General features: G+C 43.1%; 1 protein-coding gene across 2 annotated transcripts in view; it reads right to left on the bottom strand.

The window, feature by feature from the left end:
• gbe1b (glucan (1,4-alpha-), branching enzyme 1b) overlaps window positions 1–22,255 on the bottom strand; it is a 162,864-nt gene that overhangs the window by 118,156 nt on the left and 22,453 nt on the right. For both annotated transcript variants that reach the window (XM_007903568.2, XM_007903569.2), the window contains exon 3: window positions 9,097–9,212. In XM_007903568.2, coding sequence (XP_007901759.1) covers window positions 9,097–9,212 — 116 coding nt within the window. The remainder of the gene's footprint in view (window positions 1–9,096; window positions 9,213–22,255) is intronic.

Below are 22,255 nucleotides of genomic sequence, written 5' to 3'. Positions count from 1 at the left end.
CACTAAGAGATTGAGATTATGAGGTAAGGGATAAAATGATAACAGTGGTAATTAGGTTTAAAATTACAAACTGATTTTAACTTAACTCCAAAATAATTTAGAATTCAATGCTTCCCCAAACATTTTGTGAACAAAACATGTCTGCCTACAAAACAGTCACTACACTTTACAATGAATCCTGTGATGCAGTTTCAGATGTCCTCTTGACACAAACGAGTGCTATAACCGATCAAATGTAAGGAATAGAGTCATAATAATAATAATAATAATAATAATAATAATAATAATCCTTGCATTTGATATAGCGCTTTTCACGTCGGAAGGACGTCCCAAAGCGCTTCACAAAACACACTGTAAAGTGAATTGACTGTCTATTTGTGGGCGAACGCGGCAGCCAATTGCGCACAGCAATGTCCCACAAACAGTCGTAGATTGAAAATGACCAATTTATTATTGTCTTTGGTTTGGAGGGATTATTATTAGGCTCTGTGTGGAGTAAGGAAACTTGCCCAAGGTTTCGCCCTCTGCCTGGAATTGAACTCAGGTCTCTCGCTTGCAAAGCGAGTGCTCTAACCACTGAGCTACAGGACTCCAAACCACTGAGCTACAGGACTCCGAAGGAACGGTCATAATAATACAGTACTTACCATTACAGTAATAGCTGAATTTTTAAATAAAAACAAGCGGCACCATTTTAACCATCTAACAAGGAGCCACACACAGGATCGCATATCATTGCAGTGTGTCACTCAATGCAAAAGGAACGGTTTTGCAAGTATCCTGTGCAAAGTAACTGTGAAATTTAAGAAGTGGCACAAGTGATGTAGCGCTGAAATTCTGAGCACAGCTGAACGCAGACCACCTGGAGTGTGCGAGGGAAAACTGACTGAGTCTACTTCAAAATTCAGCTGCATAATGTGGAATCAACTTTAGTTTGGTTAGACACCAATAGTAAAAGACATTTTTCCTCATTTGCAATTACAACTGTTGAAAAATACACACATTAAACCATCTGGCATCATCTATACAAAGTGAACTTCAATTATCTGTATCTACCTGTTGTACTAAAGCAAATTTGTTTTTTCTATTAAAAAAATCATTCATTAGTTTACAAACCGCTAAAGTATTCTGTCAGAATGGCCTGCGGATATCTTCAAAATTTTACAAACAGCTACTATTTTCATCGATCGGCCAGTGAGTAACAAGATGGCATAAATTAATAATTACCAAAGGCAAAGGCTAAACTGCTTTTTTAGCAGATGGTTAGATTATGGAATAATTTATCACAAATGAGTGCTGAAGACAAATCCATAACATGATTCAAAAAGGAACTGAAAAAAAGTTGAGGAAACATGTTAAGAGGAGAAGAAGAAGCTATCATGAGCATAGCACTGATCAGGAAAGAGCATGGGAATTAATTAAAATAGGGAGCTCCACGAGGGTAGCAAACACCAGCACACACACTAAAAGGAAGGAGCAGGTAAATAGGGTTACAGCAGACAGTTCCAGTGGGCGAGCGAGCACCAGCACAGACATGAAGGGGAGAGAGCAGGGATTAGAGTAGAGAGCTCCAGTGGGGGAGCGAGCACCAGCACAGACACGATGGGGAAAGAGCAGGAAATGGGATTAGAATAGAGAGCTCCAGTGGGGGAGTGAGGACCAGCACAGACACGATGCGGAAAGAGCAGGGAATGGGATTAGAGGAGATAGAGCCAGCGGGGGAGTGAACTGAAATAATGGGATGAAAGACTTCTTTCAGTAAGATGTTTACCTCGATCATTTACCTACCAATTTTCCATTCCCTCCCTACCCCACAACCTCAACAGGCACGCACATGGCCTCCACTTAGAATCTCTGCCATAAGTCGGCATAAAGGATGAATAACCACTACTGCAACATCAACTTGCTTTTATACAGCACCCTTCATGTGGAGTGCTTAACAGTAGCACAGGTAGGTAACCGTAGGCACAGTGAAAGTGGAAGGTCTTCAGGGTTGATCTGAAGATGGGCAAAGATGGGGCAAGGCAGAGGGATTGAGGCAGAGTTCCAGAGCATAGTGGCTGAAGGCACAGGCGCTGACTGTGAAGTGGAGAGAATGAGGGACATGGAGAAGCCAACCTTGCAAAGGGGTGGATAGTCAAATGGGGGGGGGGGCTCAGAGAGACAGGGAAGTGCCACAGAGAGAAGTGATTTGTATGCAATGGTGAGGATCTTGAAATCGATCTGTTCTGAAGTAGAGAGCCATCAGAGCCTGGCACGGACTGGGGTGATGGGAGTGCAGGTACAGGTGAGAATATAGATGGCAGGTTTTGAATCAGTTGGATTTATGAATGGTGGAGCTGGGGAGACTAGAAAAGAACACATTGGAAAAATCGGAGTGGGAGGCATTGGTGCATGAAATAAGAGGTTTGATTCAAAACTCTGTCATTCCACTAAATTGTGTTGGGTGTGAGATATGGTTAAAGGTGAGCAATGTGGCGGAGGTAGAGGAAAGCGGTCTTGGTCAGAGAAATGGGGAACTGGATGCCTAGGTCGTGTACAAGTTCAGTCAGTCTGAGGGCTAGGCCAGAGAAGGGGAGGAGGTTGGAGCTGCAGGGAAGAAGAAGGATGAGTTCCTTCTTGACAACACTATTATGAGACATGGCAAAGGTGCATTACTTATCACAGATTTATAGAATCATTCTGTATAGTAACAAAGTCAAATATACTGCATTGAATGAAGGTTTTGTTTTTCTTGATCTACACGGAGTCTGTAGACCAATTTCTACTGTAATAGGCAAGTCACAGGCTCAATAATAAGCAGTTAAGCCTCAAAACGCTAACTAATCAACCGTTCCTTTCAGGTCTTATTTGAATTTAAAACCTTTAATATGAATTCACAAGGGGAAAAAAAATCAGTCATTAAAATGGAATAAGGCAAAGAATTTCAAATCTAGGATTGAATCATACAATATCCAAAAAGACTGACAATGACTCATTGCATTCAGCTGAAATGTCCGAAAATTTCTGTACAGCAGAAAAGAATAAAGTAATAGTAATAAAAATAACAACCACTCGGGGAATTCAGTGGAAGCCACTTAAGCTGGATATCAGTTTAGCTCGGACGCCAGGAAAATCAGACAAAATGCCTGGCCCCGATTCATTTCTATTCCTACCGGTTTTGAATACGCTTTTGGGCAAAAGTCGGTTATTCAAGATAAAATGCCGCGCGCTGCATCAACTTACTCGTTCCTTCTGTGAACAGTCTCGAGCGGCTCCATTCAGACTCCATCCATTCATAAGCGGCTGCGGGCTGTCAACCAGCAGCAACCAGTGATGGGAAGGGAGCAGTGACTGCATCCGGTGGATGGGAAGGGGACCAATTAACAGCGGCTCATAGGTGTCAATCACCTTGTGGTCACAGCTAATTGAACTCCTTTCTGTTCAATGGCAATGGGAGGGAGGAGGCACTGCTGCAGCTCCTCAGCTGCACGGGAAGAGGTAAGAGAACTTTGGTTACCCTCAGACACGCTTGAGCAGGACAAAACATATCCATCTTAGGCGGCTTCCACTGTATATGCATTTGATGGAGTGTGTATCACATCAGGAGCAGACTTCAAATCATTTCGCTGAATTTAACTGTAAAGTGTGTTGTGTGACACCTCTGAAATAAAACGAAAACACTTTCCATTCAGAGCTTGAAAAGTTTTCAAATTTATTGGAGGTCCACTGCCTCTTCTGCGCGTGCAGCGACGGAATAAAGAGTACATTTCCTTATATATGATTAATAAACATATGAGTTTTACTGCATCTTCTACAACAGAGTGGAATGACTGTATTTTATATGCACAAAGCAACCAATTTAGGCCCAGCAATGTCCAACAAACAGCTTTGAGAGCATGGTAGGTATCAAGCCTCTCTCTGGGTAACACTGGCTCCACTGAGTTTAAATTTGAATTTAAATTTACTTTACTTCCGTTTTACAAAGTAAAGAGATATTGGGATTGGGGTAACACTAGAATTAGGAAGGGGTATGATAGGGGCGCTGAATATATCTTGAGAAGCAGTTAAAAAACTGAGTAATCTCAAGGAAGACAAAGCACCAGGACCTGATGGAATACACCTGAGGGTTCTGAGAAAAATTGGAGGAAATTGCTGAGGCCCCTGAGATTATATTTCATAGCTCAATGGAAGAAATTACATACCAGAAGACTGGAGAGTGGCTAAGGTCAAACACATCTTCAAGAAAGGAAATAATGCCAGTTAGCCTGACACCGTAGTGGGAAAAGTAATAAAATCTATTCAAAGACTCCATTACCAATTTTGTTGATGAGGAAAATATAGTTAGAAAAAGACTTCATGGGTTTCAGAAGATCCTGTTTGACAAACTAAATATAATTTTTTGAGGGGGAAATAAAAACGGTTGACGAGGGACATAAGGTAAATGTAGTGTACAAGCTGAACTCGATATAACAAACACCCTGGGGACCTGGGAAAAAGTGCATTCTTTTTTCGCTATAAACATTGAAATACTGAAATGGCCAAATGTTACACGTGGTGAGCAGTCATCTACTGAAGGGGAAGAGGAATGACTATGGGCTGAGGGAGGGGGTGGGCTGTCTGAGCAGCCGCCTTATGCTGTCACTCTCAGGTGCTTAGATAAATTTGTTTGCTCAATTCCGACATTCAGTTGCCAAGCATGGCACTTTGCAGCCAGTTAAGCTGTGAGACCCCACTTCCCTCCCTTGACCCAGGAGGGAAAGTCACCAGTTCATCATCTGACATCTGACAAGCATGGGATTGAGCCCTCACTAGGTGGATGGCAGGTACAAGGAACACCCTTGCGAGCTTTCTGGTGGGTAACACAGCTCAGCACGAAATGCGTGAGAGCATTGCCATTATCTTCACTTCTACAGCTTGGATACACATTCCTTCCCATTGAGTGATGGTTCCACCAGTTGGAGGTGTGGATCTTGAGCAGCAGCTGCTTACCTCTCTCTCTGTATTCCAATCAGGGGAATCAAAGCCCCGAATGTTCACAAACTCAGACTCCAGGTAACTCCTTCCAGCAACTATCGCCTCAAGCCTCAGTTTCCTTATCAGCTATTTGCTGAGCTTACCCAGTTTATGACAAATGCATTTCACTACTTAATCCTAGAGTTTGTAAATGGGCCTCTCCGCTGCACCACCAAGAGCTCAGAACCAAAAAGGAGAACTATTTGCAGACTGGACTTATATGTCACAATCTTGATCCGCATTGGGACCTTGCTGTCCTTGAAGATAAGCATGATCAGAGTGCCCTTCGCCCCTTTTTCTGTGTGGTCCCTCATGTAAATATTGGTGTCCACCACAGCCCGCCATCATGTCCCACCGAGTGGCCAAGTGTTCAAGATCTAGTGCAGCGCATAAGGTCCTCAGATGAGTCCACCAGCAGTGCAATATCTTCAGCAAACAGAAGCATTGCTATTCTGTCAGGAAAGCCTGGACAAGATGCACCAAGTCCGTACCCCTTGATGCCATTGATGAATGTATTGAATAAGATGGTGATAGTGGACAGCCTTGCCTTATCTCCTTTCAAGAGGGAGAGCTTCAGTGAGTCCACCAAGAACCCTTACATGGATCTTGGAGCTGAAATACACATTCCGGATAAAATCTAAGATTTGGCCATGTTCTCCCATGGTTTGTAGTTACATTGTGAAAACCTTGTGGAAATCAAGAAACACAATGTCGGTGGGCTTTCCCTGAACCTTATGAAGTTCCATGATCACATATAAAGCTGCAACTTGTCCTACACATTCCTCACGAGAACAATTCTAGCCTGTTTCTTTCTGATCAAACCACGAGCCTCCAATATCTAGGTTATCCGTGCAGTGACTATCTGAAGCACCACCTTAAATCACTAAGATTTCTCGGTAGATCCAGGTCTCACTAAGTCATCCTTTTTTGTGGACAGATTGCACTATGGAACAATGACGGAAAACATGCCTCAGAGAGAACCCTGTTGACCTGCGCAAGGAGGACAATTCCAAGGTGAGTTGGTGCTTCTGGTTTTCATTTGTTCACCTCGCCTTCAGAACAGTTTTTAGGAACTTGTCATTAACGCCTTTGGCACCTACTGCCTCACCATGAGCAAGGCTGCAGTGTAGAGCACACCTCCTCCCCGGGGCACTGAGCCCCTCAATTCTTATGGGTTTATTGTAGAACACCAGACTTGTCAAACAACTGGTCTCTCGGCCAGAGGAAGCCTTCTGGCTATGAGCGACGACGGACCTCAGCCAGCAGAAGAAAGATCATGAAAGATAGAGGCACAGACAATAGGCTAAACGGCCGCCAACTGTACTGAAAATTTCAATGTAATTCTCGGGTTTGTACATTAAGAATATGAACCCTGTAGCTGCTAATATCCCCAGAAAGTTGTTCAATTGTCCGTTTCCTGACAAAACAGAGGACGTGTAGACACTGTCAACACCTCTTCGCAAATCACGTAATCTAAACCTAAATTTCTAACTACTTAAGAGACATATGAAATACCCTTTTTCTAAAACAGTTTTTTTCACGCGATTCCACCTAAAAATTACGCGAGGATTGCTCCACAGAAGCAATACCCCAACCTATCACACTTTCAAAGTTCACATTCAGTTTTTTTTATAACGAAGAGAGCCTTTGATGGCTGGGAACACATGCTGACCACTTTCTCACAGCGCATGATATATAGCACAATAACTGGCAAAGACGTTTGAAAATAAAAACAAATTTTACAAGGGACAGAAAGGATCTCAAACAAACTGGAAAAGGCACAAGATCAAAAACCGAAGATGAGCTGTCACATGTCATTACTAACAAACTCCATCAGTAAGAAACAACCTGGCCCTTTGTTACCTCAATCTGCTACTAACCATCCCTGGCAGGTATCTGCGCTGGACTTTTGCATGAGAGGCACCAGAGAAGGATGTCAAATGAAATGGGAGCAGTGGTTGTACACGGTCACAAAAGGTACGGACATAAAAATACAATTCTAGGAATAAATTACACATCACTTCAAAAAAAAATACACAAGCAGGACTGAAAAGTGCTAAGGTCACACAAACTAAATGAAAGAACGAACAACCTCCTGCAGCACAAACAAGAGCAGCAGAAGGTTGAGCGTCTGGTAAAAAACATCCTTGCTTCCATTCAACTCTGATAACTCTCACATCTCTTCCTTCGGAACACTGCAGCTCCAGCAGCAGCCACATGATTTATTCACATCGAAATGGAGACAAAGAGCTTGAGTTTGTTCTGCACGGCTGCAGACAGTCTCATCCATCCCCACAATGATCCATAAAGTTCAGATCTGAAAGAAGTTCATTCTCTGGTTGGCCCCATAAAATAAATGGTTCCCACAGGCTGACCACATAGTTGTGAGAGTGATGTATGCTCCTAAGACTCTGCCAACAGAACAGCGAATAGACACCCAATTCCCAGCCACCAACAATTTGTCTTCCTCTCCCCGCTCCCACCAACAATCCTCAGAAATATGAATGGAGATCTTCAGTTCACTCCAATCACTCAGTCATCAGACAAATAGTGGAATAACTTGCATTTTTGTACATTACAATTACCCTTACATTTGCTGTACAGCACCTATAACATATTTATAATTCACAACATATTTGTAGGTGAATGCAGCAGCCAATTTTCATACACCCGAGTGAATGATTAACTTATGGGGAAGATTCATGGCCAGACACCTTCCTTTCTCCAGTCGTGCCTTTAGGATCTTTAATATCCACCGATCTTTAACAGGCACACAGAACCTTAATTCGATATCTCATCTAAAGGACGGTGTCATCGTCAATATAGCCCTTCCCCCAGTGTGAGAGCATCAGCTGAGAGTGTGAGCTCAAAGTCCTGACATGGGACAATCTTCTGATGCAGAAAATGTGACAGAAGCAAGGCATTGGCACAGATATAGACAACAGGTGCAAGGGCAAACATGCCATGCATTTGAATCTTGTGGTCCGCGGGACCATGGAAAGACTTGGGATGTCTGCAGTGAGCAAGCAACACTCTTTTTAAACCATGTGTGCTCACATATCCCTGATGTAACTTGCAAATGGCAAGACACAAAAGCAGTGTTTAACATTCCTGAACCATAGCGAAATATATCTCCCTGTTTCCTCTCTCTTCTGTACCATTTGGACAAGAGTTGAATAATGACGAGGTAGCATCCCAGCTGCTGTTGTTATCGTTTTAAAGCTGAGACAGTTTGAAGTTCAAATGTTACCAGTCATTCAATTTATTGAATTCAATTTAGCATTCAGGTGGAGTAGCAGGGCAGATTGTATCAGTGCCAGCACAAACCAAGCTAACCAGAGAGAAAAAACTCTGGGTGAAGGATTTTATCAGGAAAAAAGGAAACAAGCACAAGGGCTGCTTGTAAATGATGGCTGTCCCTTCCCCTTAGCAAGCTAGATCAAATGGAGACAGCTGGAGCTGCCTCAGTAATAAACTGGGCCCTACTTCACTGAAGCCAACACATTTATTTTATGACCCAAAATATAAAAGCTCAACAGATGTCACCACGCAGTAACCTTCAAAAGATGGAATCCCGCCACTGCATCCCACTCAAAATTCACACTGTTAGGAAGAATGATTTGTTTTCTGCTGCTACTGGTAATTGTTCTGTATTGGGTTGGGATACTCTGAAGCATGGTGATGGGTTTCTGTATGTGTCAAGACACCTAGCCGACCAATTTTTTTTTGTGTTTTCATCTCTACCCCGTTTTCAGCTTTCCCTGAGCTACACAACCAAGAAGGCAGCAAAGCCAATCGTTGTCAAATTATGTTCATTTGTCAAGGAGAACTGGTGTCTTCTCCCTGCCCCGGCATCAAAGAATTGACAGCTCATAGAGCAGAAAGGGATTCGGATGCAGATTGTTCAGGTTCACTGTAACATACAGGTCCTTACTGTGCAAGTTTCCTTCACTGCTTGACCCACCCCACCCAGAAAAGGAAACAAAGAAACATATATTTGGAACCATTTATATTTCATACAAGATCATGTGTAGTCACCGTACTGAAACCAAGCTAATGTTTCTACAATATTCTGTAAGTGTTGAATCATTTATAAAGTACCTTAAGCTTAGACTTGTGGGGTATTGGTGAGAAGCCTCTGGCATCTGGTGGAATGCGCAGTTCCCATTTTCCAAATTCCAGCTTTTTGTAGGGATGGGATGAGGTATTCCATTGATCTAGGGTAGAAGACACAGGATACTTTGATGTTATACAGCAATGACTGCACGTCTAGAGAAGAGTTATATTCTTCAAATCCCCAAAATATTCTGTTGTCAATTATAACATTATATATTAGTAATTAGTGTGTCAGCCTGGCTCAGTAGGGCAGCACTCACGTCTTTCAGTCAAACAGTACCTTCCACAAGCTGCTGATTATTCAGAATTATTCCCTCCTTTGCCTCCTTCAAGGACCGTTTTAAGACCTTCCTTTTCGACTGTGCCTTTGATCATCTTCCCTCCTCCATTCCCCTTACGCTTCACACCTCTCTGATCCCAACCCGCAGTTCGGGTGCAAACCCCTCACTGGGATGTCCCCCCGATGTAAAAGGTGCATAAATGCAAATTGTTGATGTTGTGTCTGTTCTGAAAATGCCATTCACAGTCCTAAACCTGTGTCCTCTTGTTTTGCTGTCTTGGTGCTTCTGAAAGTATTATTGAGAATAATAATCCTTGATTTGATACAACAAATCAGGTTGTTGAAGCGTCACAAAGCGCTTCACCGGATTTTACTACAAAGTGAGTGACTGCATTTTGTAGTTGAACCCAGCAGCTAATTTGCAGACAGCAATGTCCCACAAAGAGTCAAAGATGAAGTTAATTGACACTTTTATACTGGAAGAACAAGATCATCCATATATTGTGTTTTTGCAAGCACATTATTTTGTTCAGTCTGCAGCAGCCCAGGCTGACCCAATGTCACCTCCAGATATATCAGTTTTTACAAGCCTTTGTTCAGTGCCCCAGATTGATTATTGTGAAGTAGTACCAATTATTTGTTGCAATAACAACCTGAACTTTACATACCAGTTTTGATGTAGGGTGAAAGTCTCAAAGCACTTTTCCTATATTTTTCCAACTAGTAGGCACAATTCCAATGTCTAATCTTACATACCCAGGGAAAGATAATGTCAATTACTCCTACACCCCCCCACGTTCTTTCCTAAACCAGCTTGGGTTGAATCCAAATCTCGGTTCAAGAAGTGCTAACTAACTACGACAGAAGTACTTTAAGACTTGTACTGCTCTTCCTTCCTCCAACCCATCAGCTAATATTTTATGAATAGACAGGAACATTGTGTTGCAGGTACTTCAGATGAAGTGCTGTCAGACACACGGCACGGCATGCTTAATATTCTCATTACCACTGCTTTCTCCAGATTCTGCAACCGCGATGTTTCAGAACCCGGAAAATGTCCTTAACAAGTGCTGCCCGTGTGTCATTTGACTGGCAAGCCTTGTTGAAAACTTGGGAGAACATGTCAAGGTCTCAGTACATATGTGGAAAGCTGGCTTTTTAAGCCTGTATGCTGCCATGTATAGTTAAGTGCTCCAGGGCCACACAATTATATTTCTGGTAGGCAATGTTTAGAGGTAAGGCAACTTACCTGGGGCCAACAGAGTATATACTGCACCAGTAACACAGAACTCGCATTCTTATAGTGCATTCTAAATAAAATGTCCCAAAGGGCTTTACAATAAGTAAGTGTTGTGACTTTTTCTGCCTCAATACTGCATTAGCTAAAGTATACGTGCAGCTTGAAGCCATCACCTTTTGCAGCAAAAGTGCCACCAATTGAGCCACGTTAATAGCACACCCAGAGATCAGAATCGAGAAGTTCAAGATTGAAAACCTCATAAAATCAGACAAATTATAGCTTGATTCAGCCCATTAAAACTATGCTGGGTGCAAACTGCTAACCCACTGAAGCTATTTTACTCGAATGCCAATTCCCTGCTCTTTCCGTGCCCTTTTTACATTGTTCCTGTTGAAACATATTAAGTCAATTTAAATATTGCAGCAACTTGCCATCTGCAGCAAATAAGTTCCAAAAACTCTCCAACAGCAATCCAACAATCCAAATACTTTCTAAACTGGAGTATTGCTAGCAAACAATGCTGCGGGGGCGGGCGGGGAGAAACTCCCACCAGTTCATATGACTCAATTAATAGAACTTTTATAATACTTTCGCCCACAAATATACAGTCATTCATTTTGCAGTATATTCTGTGAAGCACTTTGAGACGTCTAGAAGTGAAAAGCACTATACCTAATGCAAGGATTATTATTATTATTATTACTTCACAAAGCATCATCAGTTTCAGGACAAGAATGTGCACCGCAATGATCCTCTTTGCTCATGTCACTTTTTATATCCTTTTAATTACCTAGGTGAAAGACTTGTAGATGGCACAATGTGCCTTACAGAAGATGTTGGTTTGATTCACCAACTTAGTGAGTTGTTGAATTCATATCATCATGAAGCAGCCCTGCACTAAAGAGCAAGTTTTCCTCACAGGTAAGAGAGGTGGAAATCCTGAAGTGACCCAAGCTCCGTGGAGACCTCCTAAGAGCCAACTAAAGCACACGTTTCAGGTGAAACTCCGCAGCCGGTGCTCTCAATTGCAAAAAAGTGTTTGGCATGAGAAAGGAGATTTTATTGATTCATTATATATGGTTGGTGTCGGCCTGGCTCAGTACCACTTCCAGCTCTGGGTCAGGTTGGTGCATTAAGTCCTGCGTTGGAGACTTTGTCATTCCACACTCTAGTGCATCGATTATGGCAGTGCTGCATATATTGGAGTGTCCTTCATCAATACAGCAGTAAAACCGTGATCCCACCTCCTTGTTTATCATCCTGGTGCCATCATCCGCAGACATGGGGTCAATTTCCGCATGCGTGCGGATGACACCCAACTCTATCTCTCTGCCTCTACCCTCGACTCCAGGACTACTGCTGTCCTGACAGAATTCTGTAGCTCACTGAGTCCTGTAGCTCAGTGGTTAGAGCACTCGCCTCGCAAGCGAGAAACCTGGGTTTGATTCCCGGCAGGGCAAAACCTGGGCAAGTTTCCTTACTCCACATGCCTGATAATAATCCCTCAAGAAAAACAAAAACAAATTGGTCACTTAATTCTACAACTGTTTATGGGACACTGCAGTGTGTAATTGGCTGCCACAATTTGCCCGCAAATTTAGGCAATTCACTTTACGGTATCTTCTGTGAAGTGCTTTGAGACCTCTAGAAGACAAGTTCCTCTCTGCCTTCCCCCACCTACTCAACATCGCCCGTCTCCGCCACTGCCTCACACCGCAGGCCATCAAGACCCTCATACACACATTCATAACATCCAGGCTTGGCGAGGCAAATTCCCTGCTTGTCGGCATCCCCAACTCCTCCCTCCACAGGCTGCAGATCATCCAGAACTCTGAAGCCCGTGTCCTCTCCTGCACCAGGCTCTGCGACACTATGACCACCATCCTCATCCGACTCCACTGGCTTCCCATCACATAGAAGATACAGATCAAAGCCCTCCATGCCCTTGCTACCCCCTACCTCTGCGACCTTCTAACACCCTACAAACCTGCCCACTCCTTCCGTTCAGCGGGCTTTGGCCTGCTTCACGTCCCCCGCCCCACCAATGGTGAGTGGGCCTTCTGCCACTCGGCCCCCACCCTCTGGAACTCCCTCCCACAGTCCTTCTGCCTCGCCCCCTCCCTTGCCTCCTTCAAGACCCTTCTCAAGACCCTCCTCTTCGACCGTACCTTCGGTCACCCTCCTGCCCTTCACCCTCCACCACCCAGTGATCCCGGCCTCGGGTCCGAATCACTGATTTGGGACGTCCTCCCGACATGCAAGTAATTTTGTTGTTGTCGATCAGGTGGATGTTAACAATCCACAACACTATTTGTAAAGAAAAAGGAGTTTCTCCCAGAAACCTCAATTTCACCATCTCTTACGACAATGCAACCTTCCTTCTGTGCTGCACTGGATTATCACCGGCCCTGGGTAAGAACCCATAACCTTCTTACCCCAGGCAATAGTGCTAGCGAGCGGGTGAATCTGACACCATCTGTGTGCCAAGCATAAATATCAGCTTCTTGACCTCCAATAAGACTATTCTCGAGCAGCCAGGAATCACAGTTCAGACTGAGGAGCTTGCACTTTACTATGGAATCCTGTAGTCTAGTGATTAGAGCACTCGCCTCTCGAGCGAGAGACCTGGGTTTGGTTCCCGAGCAGGGTGAAGTGTTTCGACCACAAAACACAGTGAATTCACTTTACACTATATTCTGTGAACCGCTTTGAGACGTCGAGAAGACGTGATCAGGCGCTATATCAAATGCAAGGATTATAATTATTATTGCTTGAAATCTGTATCGTAATCTTGGTGTCAGAAATCTGGCAACGCCTTGCAATGCAACATCTGGCCATATGCACCACAAAGCATTGCACAATTCAACTATTGTGGGTGGTTTTAAAGCACATGCACATCACCGTCTGTGTTCTATTCTTGCAGTGTAATTGATGCCCAAACATGTCACATCTGTGATTCTAAGCTGCAAGTTAACAGCCACACAACACATCAAACCCCAAACAGTTACAGACGGCATTGAGCATTGCCAGAAATATGCAAATAAAGATTCTGTATGCAGAAGTTAAATAGAACAGAGACAAAGGCATGCAAAGATATACAGGTACAAATAATCATAATAATCCTTCCATTTGATTTTGCATATTATCACATCATCAAGATGCTTCAAAGTGCTTCACAGGATGTACTCTAAGTGTCGGAACTGTGCGAATGCAAATGTATGTAAGAAAAAGACACACAGAGACAGCGTGAAGAGTAAATCACCCGAGGTTAAAAGTCAATAGAAACACATTTAACTAGCTTTTGGTGAGAGCGGTCAGATGGACAGATATGAGAGTCAAGGGAACCTCTCCCAGATATCCAAGACATAATCTGAAAATAGGAGCATTCCACAAGGAGTCTACTTATTATATTTTATTTATCAGACTTTCAGTTGCTAAATCAAGAGTCTGACAGGATGACCAAAGTCCATAGGGTGACTGAAGAGAACAGTATCGACTCTCTGTAGGCTTGTTCATCGTGTCAAAGTTGTATCTTCTATCGATTTTCATCTCAGAGCCATCAAGTCATTCTTGCACTATCTGACTCACAATGACTCTAAAATGTACTTCTGTTTAGTGAACTGTCTCAAAGTGCACCACCACTGGCGCAAGGTTACATCTAAACAAGAAAGGACTCAATTAATTTTTTATGTCTGACATGGGCAGAAACCAGCACCGTGCTTAAAATTGTGAGTCAGCCTGTCTCGAAATCCTGTGAAGACCTTTGAGACCCAATAACCTCAAAGATCTATATCAAATGTAAATACATCATCATCAAAAACAAAATATAATAATCTTTACATTTGATATGGTGCCTTCCACATCAGGAAGACGTCTCAAAAAGCGCTCAACTAGAAATAATGAATAATAATCCTTGCATTTGACAGAGGAGCATGTTATTGAGATGCCTCAAAGCAGTTCACGGGATTTTACTGTAAAGTGAAGACAATTTGCCCACACCAATGATCCAGAAGCAGTCATGAAGCGAATAACCAATTTTATTTGGGGGATTATTAACCAGAATATTGGGGAATTACCCTTTAATTTTGAATCACTATCATAACTAAAATAGAGCATATTTTAATATACTGTGCACTTTGTAGACAGTCAAGGCAGCCAATATACACAGAGCAATGTCGCACAAACAGCCAAGAAGCAAATGACCAATTTTATCTGGAGGATTGTTGACTAGGCTACAGGGATAAACTCCCTTCTCTTTTTACGTTGTCCCACATATTGTAAACTTACATCTGAAAAGGCGGATGGAACCTCGATTTAACATAGGATAAATTACTGAGCGTTCAACATATATATGTAAATTTCCCTTCACCTGGAATGGAATCATAACAACAACTTGCATTTATGTAGCACTCCTCATGCAGGGTAATGCTCCAGAGCGCTTGATCATATTCTCTCCCCAGAGAATAACCTGCTAACCTCATCCTAGAAAGTACTAGGCAAGAACCAAGATTGGAGTTTAACCAGCTAAAACCATTGCAAACACTAAACGGCAAGCTTCTTGCCTGACTACCAAGCTTGCTGCTTGGTTCCTGTTTGTAAATTTCTCAGATTCTATGCTGTTTGTCCAACTCAGTCCACCCTACGTGTTAAGGCTTTCGCTTGAAGCATTAATAGAAGCAAAGTGAGAAGAATCCCTTCCCTTGTTTAAACAGAAACTGCAGACTTTCCTGCAAGTTCTGATCTTTTGCTTCAGATTCTTTCTGCTTTCAAAAAATTTGGGCCTGTCTGCAGGTATATGTAAAACCTTGGTTAGACCACATTTGAAGTACTATGTCCAATGATGGTTGCCTCACAACAAGAAGGATATAACAGCAATGGAAAGAGTACAGCATGGGTTTTCTAGAATGATACCAGGCTGGCGGGTTACTGCTCTTAGGATGAAACTGCTAGGTTAGGCCTTTTTCACTGGAGAAGTGTTGGGGAGCCCATAACCGGGGAACACAAATATAAGCAACTAAGGGATCTAAAAGGGAATTTGGGAAGAACTATTCACACAGAGGGTAATGAGAATGTCAAACTCATTGTCCGAAGTGGTGGTTGAATCAGATAGCATTGATGCATTTAAGAAGGAGCTAGATATACACATAAGGGAGAGGGGAATAGAAGGATAAAAGAGGGAGTAAGGTGTGGGTGGAGTAGAGAATAAAGTCACCTGGTAGCTTGGTAGTCAGGCAAGAAGCTTGCCGTTTAGTGTTTGCAATGGTTTTAGCTGGTTAACCTCCAATCTTGGTTCTTGCCTAGTACTTTCTAGGATGAGGTTAGCAGGTTATTCTCTGGGGAGAGAATATGATCAAGCGCTCTGGGGCACTACCCTGCATGAGGAGTGCTACATAAATGCAAGTTGTTGTTATGATTCCATTCCAGGTGAAGGGAAATTTACATATATATGTTGAACGCTCAGTAATTTATCCTATGTTAAATCGAGGTTCCATCCGCCTTTTCAGATGTAAGTTTACAATATGTAAACTAGTTGGGTCGAGTAGCTTGTTTCTGTGCTGTCCATTCTTTGTAAATCTGGATTTCTGTGAGACAAGAGGACTAAGAAAAAGAGAAGCACAAATTAAAAATAGAATTTTTTGACTTTATGCTCCATTTTCAAAAGAAGAATTGATGGAAATTTCTCACTCTGACTGATTTTTGGGGGGCATGAATCAGGTTAGTTCTGTGTGATATTGCCCCATCGTCAGTTTGCAAAATTAATATTTAGAAAGGCATTTTGTCCATGTACTTTACCTTCATGAAGATTAAGAATTAGTGTTCTCTGCATAATTAAAATGAAAAAAAAGTCTTCACTGCAAGTGTAATAATGTTGGTTTATTTAATGAGCGTGCAGAATCTTTATTTGCCCTTTAGGCTCAGGGGGAAATATCAGAATTTTGGTTAGAGGAAAGAAAAAAAATGCTCACAATTCATATCATGAAGAATATCAGGGTCACAGAGAGAAGTTTTGTGACGGGGATGGAAGAGAGGAAGTGTAAGTCTCAAAGGCAAAATTCTGAAACTTCAAACCCAAAGGAGAATTAAACACCTGGAGGCGACTCACTAAGTGTAATTATAAGTCTATCAATTCCGCGATGGACTAAATGACTTAGTCCAAGCTCCAGTGAGCAATTCAAGGACCACTAATTGATTAAACTGTAGCAGATCAGCAGGATTCCAGTGCTGCCCATGGAATCTCAATCAGCTCAAGCCCAAATCACCTGGAGGCACAGCCCGTCTTTGCTGCAAATCTGAGCTGAAAGAAAACGAGTGAGTGAGAAAGAAGCAGAAAGTATAGTGGAACGTGCTGAGCAGTGCGTCAGCCTGGCTCAGTGGTAGCACTCGGGAATTAGAAGGTTGTGAGTCCAAGTTGCACACCAGCAGTTAGAATCACTTGGTCTAAGCTGACGCAACCAACGCAGTGCTGGGGTGCATTGCACTGTCAAAGGTTCCCTGCTTTGGATGAGACGTTAAAGTGAGGTCCCGTCTGCCCGTTCATGGAGACGTTAAAGATCCCATGGCACGATTCGAAAAGAGAAGGGAGTTTCTCCCAGTGTCCCGGTTAACATTCCCCAAAATAAAATTGGCCACTCACTCCACGGCTGTTTGTGAGACACTGCTGCGCTCAAATTGGTTGCTTTGTTTCACCCAAAGAATACAGTCAATCCACTTTACAGTACGTCCTGTGAAGCGTTTCGAGACATTGCGATGAGGCGCTATATCAAATACAAATATTATTATTATTTTTAGAGAGGTTGTACTAACAGTGCCAGATGATGATAGACCACACAACACACATCATGCTTGGAAAACAAACTCAGAAACGTTACTTATGCAATAACGGATTCACAATCTGCTGGGAGAGCCAAGTTCAAGCAAACCTATGCATTTAAAAGGGCGAACACAAGCAGAGTGTCTATCCTGTATTCTCTTGTAAGAAACACATAAGCCCATTACTGTTATCTACTCTGTCGACTGAGGTTATCCATCTATTTTAGAATTTTAAAAGATGCATTTCCCAACAGACCATAGTTAGTTTGAGCAGTGGGATAATGTCCTCAAAAGACATTTGAAAGGAAGCATTCAGCTGACTGCATTGGGCTGCACTGGAATGATCAGATAGTTAGCACAGCACATTGCTCCTAATTAGTGTAATGCAGATTAAGATTCTGCTTTACTTTCAGTAAGATGGTAAAATGAATATAAGATGGTAGCAATGAGCACCCACTCACAAACAGCTTTATTTCAGTAGCAATTTCAGTAGCAAGCCTCATGCTGGGACATATGGAGCCCATATCGTCTTAACAGACACTCCAATGCAGTGCTGGAGGTGTGCTGCATTGTCAAAGATGTCATTGCCTTTCGGACACATTACACCGAGTTCCCGTCTGTCTGCCAAATGGCTGTTAAAGATACCATGCCGCTATTCAAAAAGAGAAGGAAGTTTTTCTCTCGCCATGTCCTGGCCGACAATCCCCTAGATAAAATTGGTCATTCAGTGCGTGGTTCATTTCTGTGCCCAAAATGGTTGCCGCTGTAAAGCACTGTGACTATTTGTTTGGCCATTTTCACACTACTTTACAATAAATCTTGAAAAGTGCTTTGAGACATCAAGGAGGTGATAAAGTGCTATATTAATTGCAAGACTTATCATTATCTATTGAATGGGCTCTGCTTCAACTATGCCCCATGACAGAGAACCCCAATTCTAACCATGCTCCACGTGAAGAAAGAATTTGATCCATTACCCCACCACACACACACCTAATGGTTAGAGACAGCTCACAAAATACCTAAATTAGAAACAACTTGATCTTAGCAGCCCCATGACACTATTGCTCCCAGTTCCCTAGCCAATTCTTCAAATAAATTGGGTCAACAGCAGCTATTTGTGGAACTTCGCTGTGTACAAATTGACACAAAGAATCACCGCACTTCACATTCGTTAAATGAATCGAGATGTTTTAGCATTTTGTTTGGTCAGCTGGGTGTCTGAAACATGTGAAAACCCATCACCATGCTTAAGAGTATCCAAACTAAACACATTTCCATGCATCCCACCTACACATGGAAATTTCAGATATTTATTGGAAAGGAAACCACTCTCTCCCCGGAGAGCAGCATCCTGCTTGCATAAATCCAGAGAGTATTTGACACAGGTTGACAAGGGCCAAGGATTGGGGACCCCAGACTGTCTATTAGGTCACTTCTGGAGACTAACCACCTAAAACAGCATAGCTTGCCATTAAAAGCACTGTCTGGCAAGCTTTCCTGGTGCTTGTCCAGCTTGGAGCGCCATACCCGTTACGGCTTTGGCTTGCAAGGTTAAAGGGAGCTAAGTGGGAAGAGTCCCTGTCACCAATTAAACCCGGGTGGCTGGGCTATCATCAGCAATGTCCTGGATTACTATGGACCTGTCTGGCTCACGATTGTCACAGAGGGTTAGCTCAAATTTAGACATTGTGTTGTCAAACAGGTCACCTTGGAGCCAGTTCAGCTCCAAGGAGATCCTGTTTACCTCTTCCAAGGAAGATTGTCACGAGTTGTTCATTTAACATCTGACAAGTAATAATAATAATAATAATAATCCTTGCATTTGATATAGCGCTTTTCACGTCGGGAGGACGTCCCAAAGCGCTTCACAGAACACACTGTAAAGTGAGTTGACTGTATATTTGTGGGCGATCGCGGCAGCCAATTGCGCACAGCAATGTCCCACAAACAGTCGTATTTTGAAAATGACCAATTTGTATTATTGTGTTTGGTTTTGGAGGGATTATTATTAGGCTCTGTGTGGAGGAAGGAAACTTGCCCAAGGTTTCGCCCTCTGCCTGGAATTGAACCCAGGTCTCTCGCTTGCAAAGCGAGTGCTCTAACCACTGAGCTACAGGACTCCAAAAGTGCAGGTTTGATCTCTCATTAGGTGGTTGGCAGGTTCTCCTTGGGAGCTTCCTTGTGGGGCAACATAGCTCAGTGTGAAATGTGTAAGAGCAATCTTCCTGCCCACATCTCAGACATGCATCCCTTCCCATTGAGCAATGGTTCCACCAGTTGGAGATGCGGAACTTGAGCAGCAGCCTTTTATTTCTATGTTTCAACAATTCAAAACTCTGTATCAAATGCAAAAATGTCAATGGGGTTGATTGTACAATCTACATTGTTCACAGTTTATAGTTAATAACAATCTTCCATTTCAACTGTAACATTTACAGATTGGCTGCAATCAGTGGATTTTCCTGCCCGTACATTACAGTGATGACAAAATATTCAAAATAACCAGATCTGCAGCTTTCTGGACCCGAGTTATTCTGAAATCTAATCCAGTACAAAGCGAGAAAATTAACTGTGCATATTCTACAGAGCATAACGGGGTGAAGAAGCACAGGAAGGATCAGTGCAGGATTTAATCGTGTAGGCAGGGAATGGAAGAGAAACGGCAGAGGGATGTTCTTTGCTAGCTGACTGAGCTGCCATTACGTTGAAATGTTTCAGAAATATTCAACGTTGGTCATTACAGCAGTCAGAGATAGATCAGAGGACAAAGAAGCAAGGTATTAAGTTAGAAAAAAAAACATGTATCCACGCGTGGCTTATCCATCCATCCATTCATTACTTGAATAAAATGAACTTTTTCATCAATTTCCGGAAAGGTTCTGAAATCCTTGAAAGTTACATTAATCAATATTCCAATGGCTGCATGTTAACCATACAATTACTCCAATTTACCCAATTAATTCCCAGCCCCGATTAATTTTGACCTCTCATCCCTGCTGGATTTTCTACCCGTCGTTGTTGTTGTTGGGAGTTTGTTGAAAGGCGGCGAGATGACCAATCCTGCAGATTTTTTCTGTGCTGGGAAGGGATAGTGTGCAGCAGCAACAACAAATTGCATTTATATAGTACCTTTCATTATCAGGAGGACGTCCCAAGGTGCTGAATGTTGAGCATACAACCAGCAGCACCCACTTCCAAATAGTTCACAGACATGAATGTTTGATATTGGAGCATGGTCTTGCTCTCCCCTACCTCTGCGACCTCCTAACCCCATACCATTCTGCCGGCTCGCTCCGCTCAGCAGGCTCCAGCCAAGTTCAAGTCCCCAGCCTCGCTCGCCCCACTATTGGCGGGCGGGCCTTCTGCCCCTCTGCTCCCACCTTCTGGAACTCCATCCCGCAGTCCCTTCGCCTCGCCCCCTCCCTTGCCTCCTTCAAGACCAATCTCAAGGTCCCCCTCTTCGACCTTGCTTTCGATCTCCCAGTGTGCCCCCCTGCCCTCCATCCTCCCCGATCCCGACCCCCAGCTCAGGTCCGAAACTCTGTCTTCCCAACGTGAAAGGGCTACACAAATGTAATTTTTGTTGTTGTTGTACCTTACTACACTGAAACATCTCAGAGCTTCACTCAATGTTATTTTCTAACCTGTACTGACACTTATGTGGACAAATACAGCAGCTATTCTGAACCAGCAGCAAGGTTCACAGGAACCCAGCAAAACAGGAGCGGGTGTAGGCCATTCACCAGTTTAGATCTTGCCAGATCTTTTAATCCTAATGACCTGTCATCTGTCCACCACTCATTTAAATAACCCATTGAATCCACATCTGCATCATTCTGGGACATAGCATTCCACATTTTATGTACGAGTATCCTTAGGGGGAGTAACTGAACTGGCTCCAACGTGACATGCTTGATAACAAAATGTTGGCATTGAGCTTAACCCTCCGTGGGGATCTTGGTAGGATTTGGAAGGGCAGGCCAGTCGCAGGGGGCAGAGGTCCTTTCCACTCAGCTTCTTCTAACCCTGCAAGCCAAAGCCCTAACAAGTAAGTCATGGTCCTAGCCGAACAGGAGCTGGACAGAGCTTTCAATGGCAAGATAAGTGGTTTTAACTGGATGAATTCCAAGAGTACCCCAACAGACACTTTGGGGTCCACAAGCCTTGACCCTTGCCAATTTGCACCAAATAGTTTTGGAATATATAAGCAGTTTGCATCCTCCTGGGAGTGTGGATTCCATTTTAATACATGGGAATTTCTATATGTAAGTGGGCTGCATTGGATTCTCAATTTGGTTTGGATACTCTTAAGCAAACAAAATAGCACCTTATAAAATCATCAGTATGTATCAAGGCACTTCACAGGACATACTGTAAAGTGTAGTGACGGTGAATTTAAAGGCAAATGCAGCAGCTAGTTTGCATACAGCAAACAGACACATTTTATTTGAGGGATTGTAGGCCAGGACATCGGGAGAAAACTCCCTTCTCTTTTCAAATAGTTTCACGGGAAATTTAACATCCACCTGAACAGGCAGTCAGTCAAACAAGACCTCGGTTCAACATCTCAACCAAAGGACGGCACCTCCAATAATACAGCATCCGCAGCACTGCACTGGAACTATGTGAGTTCAGAGTCCAGACATGGAGCTTAACCCACAACCTGACTCAGGCAACCATGCTGCCAACTGAGCCAGGCCGATCACTAACTATGTGGCTGAAGGCTCAAACCTACTATTTTCCAGTGAGAATGCAAACAACTGAACCAGGCTGACATCCCAACTCAGTTATAAAGCAGGCAGACAACATCA

This window comes from Callorhinchus milii, unplaced genomic scaffold, assembly GCF_018977255.1.
Source record: "Callorhinchus milii isolate IMCB2004 unplaced genomic scaffold, IMCB_Cmil_1.0 Scaffold4, whole genome shotgun sequence".
In the NCBI taxonomy this organism is placed as follows: domain Eukaryota; kingdom Metazoa; phylum Chordata; class Chondrichthyes; order Chimaeriformes; family Callorhinchidae; genus Callorhinchus; species Callorhinchus milii.
Note: the sequence above shows the minus strand (reverse complement) of the source record. Positions and strands in the feature narration are given on the sequence as shown.